This window comes from Elephantulus edwardii, unplaced genomic scaffold, assembly GCF_000299155.1.
Source record: "Elephantulus edwardii isolate Elephantulus edwardi_28Jun2011 unplaced genomic scaffold, EleEdw1.0 scaffold00073, whole genome shotgun sequence".
In the NCBI taxonomy this organism is placed as follows: Eukaryota; Metazoa; Chordata; class Mammalia; order Macroscelidea; family Macroscelididae; genus Elephantulus; species Elephantulus edwardii.
The window spans coordinates 12,860,118-12,869,256 of record NW_006399823.1 but is presented as its reverse complement, the minus strand read 5'-3'; the positions used below and the strand labels follow the sequence as shown (position 1 = coordinate 12,869,256).

The window sequence follows — 9,139 nt, the reverse complement described above, 5'->3', positions numbered from 1 at the left end:
TTCTTTTAATAAAGTTTTAAGAAATGTCACAATGACATGAGCTTGAAATATGTATAGGCATCTTCCTGGGCGCTCATGACATGGCACTGGTGATGTTGTAAACAGCAGAGAAACAGGGACTGCCAAATGACCAAATTACGGAGGCACAGGCCTGCCTTCTCCCACAGGAACACACCAAATGGTGATGGCAATGATCTTCTCACATCCACACGCAGGGAGCGCAACATCACGCTACGTAACTGTATTCATCTGCTGACGTCTGGCTGCGTTCGATGTACTCTTTGTCTATGAGAACTTCAATACACTTCTTAATCATGCTGATACTTGGATTAAACCTAGCTCTTGACTGGCTAATCACCTGTGTAAGAAAGAAACAGATGTCAATCTACTGCTAACAAATCCCCTAGAAGTAATTTCAAATACAAGGGCCGTGAAATTCCTGATGTTTCATTTCAACAAATCAAATCCACACTGGAAAAAGATAATAAAATTACATTAATTCCATAAAACTACCTAAATCAAGGGCCCCACCAATGCTGGAAGATTATGCTCAAGGGAAATAAAGAATGCAACATATAAACTGTGTTATCTGTGGGCGTGGGGAGGAGTTGGTAATCGAGTACCTTTGGAGAATGGGGGTCTACACTTCTGCCAAGGCCACCCAAGGCCAACTCAGGCACCGTGCAAGCAAAGCTGTGACTTCCTCACAGTGAGAGGCTTGCAGAAGAGGCACCTCAAGCTCCATTTTAATCAGTCATGGGAAGGATTACAGGAAAGACTGTTGACAATAATTAGTGTTGGATTAAATAAATGGTCATGATGTATATTCCATCCATGTCACGACAACTTCTACAAGTCAGGAGGTGACCTGCTCAGTGAGGTCAAATTCGATCCAATGTCCACAAGTAACCTATGTGAATTAACTTAAAAGCTTAGCCTGTATTCATTCTATCAACAAATTAAAATGTGAAATACAGACACAGCAAAATCTAGTAATATTCATATTCAATGACATTATAAACTAATTAATTCACCTATGCCAGTCACCCCTATCTCTACCCCCACCCTGGGCAAACTTCTGCTTAATCTCTTCCTGACATTAGAGACATTGCAACATGACATTTGGAGTCCAAGGGGACTCTCCACTGGCTGAGGATCTGAGTGTGTACTGCAGCATCCCCGGGCTGCCTTTCTCCTCCCGTCTCAGTGCCTACCCGGTCACTGTGGTTCTCGGGTTTGTGTTGCAAATTCCCATTATGCACTGGAGAGGAAGTGAACCACCACAGTCCACCAGAAGCCAAAGCCCTTGTCTTGTTTAGAAGACTTTGTCCATTTTATATCATTTTAAAAAAACTTAAATATATCATAGTTTCTCCTTAAAAAAACACAAAACTTCCTAACATTAAACCCTTAGCTAAAATTTAAGCTTCTCATGAGAACTTTTCCTAAAAAACTAAAGTCAGCTCTTCTAAACGTTTCAGTAGCTGTTAACAAAATTTTCTACTTATTTGCATATATCTCCCTGTTATTACTACTGTTCATGTTATATGTCTATTATTGGAACCAACTGAGTTTCAGGAGTGAGTTTTATCCAGATTCAAGAAGTTACTAAGGACTATAGTTTTGGGCATTACCCAGTTGCTATCAGGACGGGCTGATTCTCTGGTTTTGTGTTTTATTCCATTCTGTACAGGACCTTCTCCTGTCATCCTTTTTAAAACAATCAGCAGTAACAGCTGGGCCCCATCTAGTTCTCTGGTCTCAGGGTCATTAAGACTCAAGGTTGAGATCTGAATGGCCCAAAAGCGCTCTGGACTCTTTGTTTCTATACATTTTCTTTGCTCGTAGGGAGCTCTGGTGACCTAATGGGTAAGGTGTTGTGCTGACCGTCCAGTCAGTTCAAATGTACCAAGTGACCTCTGAGGGGTCAGCCTTAAGTTAATTCCAACTCACAAGGCGGGTTTTTCATCTTTGTACTGAGCAGTGACAAATGGCTACTCACAAGCTTTTAAGACTCAATCACTACTCACAAAAGCAGGATGTTAAACACTACTTTTGTGGACTATGTTATTTAACCGATCCTGATGTTTCCCGAGCCTATGGTCCTAGGGAATGATTTCTTTATATTATAAACCCACTGTCATCAATTCCGACTCACAGTGATCCTCTTGAGTTTGTAAGGCTGTGAATCTTTCACCTGAAATGTGGCTGGTAGAGGCAAACTGCCAGCCTTTCCATCAGTAGTCGAATGTGTTGTGCACTACACAACCATTAGTTATTTCCTATCATCACTTATGAGGAAATAAATCTAATCCACACATCAAAAATGAGCACTCCCCCAAGAAGTCTCCAGGGCACTTTACCTCTTGAATAAGGGCATTATGTCGAAGCACTTTTCGCGCTTTCATGATTCGAACTATAGCAGCTTGGAGATACATTTTTCGGTCCTCATCTACAGCACTTCTAGTCTGCTCCATTTCCTGTTTGGACAGGTGGGGAAATTAGAAGATAAGAAACTTAGTCACTGAACTTTCAATTCTTCTAATCAGTGAAATAAAAAAATTTTTTTTTAAAAATCTCAAAATACAACTATCCAATTACTATGTATCCAATATAAAAATGTCTGACAAATCTAAAATTACTACTTAAACTATACAATTACAATGTATCCAATCAAAGACTCCACACCACAGCACTCAGATAAGGTTATATATACTAAGTACAAAAAATTAGCTACAAAGGAATACAAGGATCAGGCTTCAAACGGAAATGTTGTCAAGGGTCCTATTTGTCTGATGGATGGGCCACAAGGCTCATCACTATGTAGTTCAAGGAAACACAGCACAGTTTTTAAAAAGTAAAATACAATTCATAACTAAGAAGTTATTATTCACTAGTGTCTTAATTATCTAGTCTTAATACAACCGTCTAAAAACCATCCAGAGGCAAAATTATTTTTTTTTTCTGTAAATCCAGAATGCACGTTATCTGCACCCAAATTACAATGGTGACATACATTTCCATAATCAAAGGGTAGCCGATACTAAGCAAGTCAAACACCCATCGGAATAACTTACATTAACACTCAAAGCCTGATAAATGATCCTCTATTTTCTGGGGCTATCTGGACAAGGGGCTTCCCACTGTGCAGAGTGAGGCCCCTTGGCTCTGCCTTCCATTCTGCCTTCCAGATCCACTCTGCTCCCTTGTCTTTGGAAAGCCCCATTCTCCTAGTCTAATTGAATGGTAACCCTATCTCCTGGGACCTGGAAACAGCCCCCATTCTTCTGCCCCTCAGGCATGGCAGTGCTGCCCTACAGCTCTGGGTGATGGCCCCATGTCAATGTCAGCCTCACACTCAAGGGACTATTCTAAAAACTAGGAAACTGTGAATCCATGCGTAGAAGCTCCACAACCCACAGGCTCACAAGGGGACACCCCAGAGGCTGTGGCCACACTCTGAGATTGCTTCCAGTGTTCTTTAGTCCAAGAGACTACAAGCCTAGTCAAAACTCTGTCCTGCTCCCGCCAATCTTAACACTGAATAATAAATGCCCAGAACCATCCTACTTAGCTAGCATGCCATGGTCAAAAAGTATTTATGCTTTCTAGAGCCATGGCCAGCAAGTTATCTCAGTCAATAAGTGCTCAAATGTGTGCTATTCTGCCTAGAAGTCTCCTGCCCAATGAACTCAGCTTCTTTTTTAAAACCTGGCCAAGAGATTTTTGTTTATTAGTTAAGCAAACTTAAAGACTAAAACAGAATATGTATTATCATATTATTCACTTTAGAATGCAAGTTTTTACATTATCTCAATATGATCACTTACAAAATACAACATTTAAGTATTTCTAAAAGTAATGACACTGAAATGCACTTGCCTGTGGTGTGTCTTTCTGCATTGATGTCGTAATTTTAAACTTTGTTCTTTTACTGCTGAAGTTCATATTTAATGAAAATGATGACTCTACATCAATGTCTTCCTATATTTAAAAATAATTTTAAAAATATAATCATTATATAAGCATTTCTTCTCAATGATATTATGTTTTCATTTAAATTTAGCACTTAAATTCTTACTTTAAATTTCTTTCATGGGAACAAAAATAATCTATTCTCTGTCAAACAAATACACAATAATAGCTTTCAAATTAACATCTGTCTGAATTTCAGTTTGAATTTGAGGAATAAAGTGTTTTCTGGTTAACCTGCTATATACATATCAATGGAGTAAACAAGTAACTGGGGTAGAATTGTACATTTAAAGTTTCTTTAAAAATAGTAATAATTATTATACTTTAATAGTTAGCTAAGACAGGTTTATAAACCTGTTTATAAAAATCAGTAAGCTGCCTGCCATTTACTATTACTCAGTGATGGCCAGTTCCAAATCACAGGACCTTCTGTAAGTTTTCAAGGATAATCTAGACAGGACAAGACCATTCCTTTTCTCGGAAGAAGTTGTTGGTGCCTTATGAGTAGCAAGCCAATGTGCTCTGGACTATGCCAGCAGAGATAGTACAGAACCATGGAACTTAGTGTTAACTAAACAGGAGTCTCCATGTGTGCATATGGCTACCACACTCAGCTGTTAAAGTTCAGATTCCCCAAGAACACACTAGAAGCAGCCAACCACAGAAAACAGAATGGAGAACAATTCTGCTCTTACATGTGGTAAGAGTAGGGGGCCTATTCATAAAGAACAAACAAGTGTTTTACACACACTGAAAAATAAAAAACATTTATGATTACCAAATTTCAAAATCTCTAACCAGAAACCACTCAAGGACCATTCTTGTACAATTCTTTAGGAAAGACATACAATCACCAATAAATTGTAAAAGGTGTATACAGTATTTCCACAACATTTTCTGCAACTGCTCAAATGCAGAGCCATAAAAACACTTGATTAATGTAGTTGGTGCAAATGTTCTTAAAGGCTCAACTAGCACTAACAACTACAACCTTACTTCCAAAACTTTGCACACACACCATGAAAAAGCTTTGTTTATGTTTAAATTCCTGGGAAATTTTTTACACACCTTTTCTGAATCATGGTTAATCATTTTTACGTCCAGTAAAGATTTGATGGTTTTTGTCAGTTCCTTTTCATTCATCTGGGTGCTGTCCTGAAGCTCTTTATAGCTGACAGTCTCACTATTGTTAAAGGCAAGAAGAACTGCCATTTGGTATGTTGTGACCATAGCAACATACGGTCTTCCCAAATAGTTCATTTTCACTTCACCTGCAATTAAAACAAAAATTGATCAACAGAAAAATGACCAGAGAAAGTTTTCAAAATTACTTGAGCAACTGTTTTAGATGTCTTCTTCCAAAACAGAGAAGCAGAGACATGAGTTATCAGTATTTCTGCACCAACGAATTAATTGTTATTTTGTTCCTCCTTCACCTTTCCCCATCTTTTTGGTAGAGAAAATAATGCTCAATTTTGAGCATGCAGTGTAAATCAAGGTGAAGATCTCCTCCTAATGCTCTAATGTTAAGGAAATTTGAGATAGGTAGCATACTTTGAACTGGCCATTAGGAATATCAAGTTTCCATTTCTACACATTCTCTAACATCTATTATAAAAAAGTCATGTTCACAGACAGGAAATAAATCATTATAAAATTTAGACATTTCATTAAGTATAATATTATGAGCATAAAATATTATTAAAATGTTCAATGCTTGAATGTTAACCAGACATGGAGATGAAATAGAAACAGTTAAAAATCACTAACGTAATCATATTGAGAAAATGTCATTAGACTACATACAATTAAATTAATTTTACCTGTACAGAGATAATGTAACCATGTAAGCTTCCTTCCACTGAAATGTTGACTATAAAATAGTTCAAACTGGGGGGAGAAGGAGTGAAGAAAAAAGGCAAAAAGTTAATGTTAGAAAGGATATTACAGCTCATCTGACAGACTTTCTCATTTTACAGTTGAGAAAATATGTTCCTGACCAAGATCATGTAAATATGAACCCAGCTCTTTTCACTTGCCACGTTTTCTCCAGTAAATCATGGCACTGGAAATTTAATTTTTTTTATAAACTTTTTAAATACTAAATTTCTTATAAAATTATTAAATGATACTAATTATTTGACTAAAAGCACAAGTACATGCATTTCTGCCTGAAAAAAGTAAATCACTTTCATTTTTATTTTCTGTATTTGCTAACATATACAGCAAATATATGAAGTGATAATGTTATATCTGCATAGTTAATTATAAAGAACTATGTGGTTTAAGTTTCACATTCCCCAAAACACTAATACAAAGCTTCACAGTACTTCTATTTACATATTCATATTTTAACATAATTCTGAAATTTTATATTCTATTAATATAGCTTTGACATTTTAAATATTCCTCTGGAATCAATGTGTCATTATGTGATCATACTCAATTTCTCCTCAGTTTATTTATGACACAGGATGTGAGGTTGGCCCTACCAGAAATATCAACCATAACATTAGAAGGTTGGAGGTTTGGTTTTTTTGTTTTGTTTTGTTTTTTAAGGTTGGAGGTTATAACCTGACTTTTGAAAACTTGGCTAAAGACTGAATTCAACCACTTGGTCAATGATGTGTACAACTGTATCTCACACTGATGCTCAGGAGAGCTTCCTTGACAACAATGGTAGCTTTGCATTTGGGATCCTCTCCGAGGTTCCCCAAAGTGTCTCTCTAGTTGGATCATATTTTTATTTAGCCTTTTAATATAATCAAGCTGCAATCTTAACAGCACCATTCTAGTAAAATTATCAAGTTTGAGGGTTGTTGTGGAAATCTCCAAATTAATAGCTCACTGGTCCTCAGTCTGGAACCTCCAACTTTCATTAGAAGTGAGGACAATCTTGTAGAAGACTGCCTGCAGACTCTGCAGTGAACAAGCTCATAATGTTTGTACCATGAGTCCCAAAAATGTACAAAGTATTTATGGATGCAATGAAGACAATTATTAAAACTTTTCAGGTCTTCTGATATATTTGTGAACTTACCATCTGTACACTTTTTTCCAACTCCTGGGGAATTGCAAACGTAGATGAAGGAGCCTGAGTTAGAGGCCATGCACCAGCCTAAACATAAAAAAGGCAAATGGAACAACATTATCTAATTTGAAATAAGTATTTTTTTAAATACTTAATGCTTTTTTAAAAAAATTTTTTGAGTATTTTTGAAAGCCAAAAAGAATTTCTTCCTTCTCTAAAAGAATTTTGCTGAGGGAGCTCTGGTGACATATTCCTTAGCAAGGTGGGATAACTCAAAGAATGTATCTTTTGTGGTTTAAAAAAGCAGCTCCTCAGGAAAAAAAAATGAGCAGTCTCCAGCCTTGGAAACTCAAGGCATAATCACTTGAGTTGGAACCAACTCAACAGCCAGTGGGGGATGTGGGGATGATGTTTTAATAAAATCCATTAGTATTACTATGGAACATCTGGTTCCAAGTGTAACTTTGGAAGGCATAATCAATTATGGTAATAATCATAAAATAGAGGGAAAATCTAATCATGCATTTATTTATTAAACTTTTTGATCCAAGTATTTTAAATGATTAGCGTAAGACCACAATAAAACACATACCTGTAGAACATATATTTGAAAACTAATTCCCAAATCTATAACTGTGTCTTGGCTTCTAATAAAATTATTGAACTTATTGTTCAAATCAGCACTGACACTCATATCTGTATACATCCGATGCAGCTTGCTGGTAAACTCATAGCCACAGGCTTGCTGTTGAGGGGGGATAAAAAAAGAAAGAGATGGTTTTGTTATTATTTAATAGACCTTACTAGATAAGTAATTCTCCAGAGTGCTAAAGAGCAATGATGTCAGTCAAGAGACTAACATGCAGCTGATGAAGGCCAAAGTCTTCTCAAGTGTTTGCTATACATCTGACAGCTGACAATGAATAAGGATGACAGAAGAATTTGTGTTGTGTTGCTGGAGAAGAGAACTGAACATACTATGGGCTGCCAAAAGAGAATAAATATTTGCTTCCATAGTATGGAAGCAAATATTCTGAAACTCTGTCCCACATAGGCATGTCCTTGGAGAAGGATATCATACTTGGAAGCGTGGAGAGTCAGCACAAAACAAAGACCATGGATTTGGAGGAGAAGAATTGGCACATTAACGTCAGATGTGTCAGAGATGGTGAAGTTGGCTCAGAACAGGACACGGTTCAGAGCTGTTGTTCATAGGGTCGCTATGAGTCATAATCACTCAGCAGCACCTAACAACAACAACTACATTAACATGTTGCCACAAATGACGGTAAAAAAAAAGTGTTTCTAAGCACGGTCATCAATTAAGTGTGCGCCAACGAGTTAATAGGTTACTACTACTTCATCGATCAGACCATATGCCCTTGCTACTCATCATATGCCCTTATATCTAAAGTCATATTAATCCTAGCACAAGCAATGCCCCTTCAAATATTCCTTTCTTTTTAAAAGCAGTTTAAGTAAGTTAATGAAAACATGTTAAGTATGACTTTTCTTAAAAACCTTATGTCTTGTGGAGCTCTGGTGGCCTAGCGGCAAGAAGCGGCACTGAAATCCCATAGGTACACAGTTTGAATCCACGAGATGCTCTACTGGAGAAGGAGGGACAATCTCCTCCTGTACCAGTCAGATCTGATTTGACGGTACACACACAAAATAAAATTTTAAAAAAACAAAAACAAAAAAACACCACCCCTTATGTCTCACTTTAACACTGCAAAATGCTCCATTATATAAGATACTGTATTAAATACACAGGAGAATTAAGGCTATTAAAGCCAGTTGCTGGGTGTTGTAGAGTCAACAACTCAAGAGAAAATCTATACGAGAGATTGAAAATCTGCCCTATTCTGTGCCATTCTCAGGATTTCTGCCATGTTCAAGTTCATTGTTGTAGTCATTATGTCAATCTATGACTTTGAAGGTCTTTATCCTTTATTGACCCCTCTACCTTTCCCAGCATGATGGGCCGTTCAAGACTGGACTTTTCCAAGAGGGTAATGTCTGGTGGGGGGGAGCCTTGGGAGGGGACAAATCTACAACAATGAATGAATGGAAATCCAAAGCCTCTGTAAATTTTCACTGAAATTAACAACAAATTTAAATTAAAAAAAA

At 37.0% G+C, this 9,139-nt stretch overlaps 1 protein-coding gene across 1 annotated transcript in view; it reads right to left on the bottom strand.

The window, feature by feature from the left end:
- Positions 1–226: 226 nt before the first annotated feature.
- The window catches only part of CUL2 (cullin 2), a 32,705-nt gene continuing 23,792 nt past the window's right edge, over positions 227–9,139 (bottom strand). Inside the window, exons 14-20 of the mRNA XM_006888929.1 lie at positions 7,599–7,751; positions 7,016–7,093; positions 5,799–5,865; positions 5,044–5,246; positions 3,883–3,984; positions 2,364–2,480; positions 227–358 (exon numbers count right to left, since the gene is read on the bottom strand). Coding sequence (XP_006888991.1) covers positions 227–358; positions 2,364–2,480; positions 3,883–3,984; positions 5,044–5,246; positions 5,799–5,865; positions 7,016–7,093; positions 7,599–7,751 — 852 coding nt within the window. The remainder of the gene's footprint in view (positions 359–2,363; positions 2,481–3,882; positions 3,985–5,043; positions 5,247–5,798; positions 5,866–7,015; positions 7,094–7,598; positions 7,752–9,139) is intronic.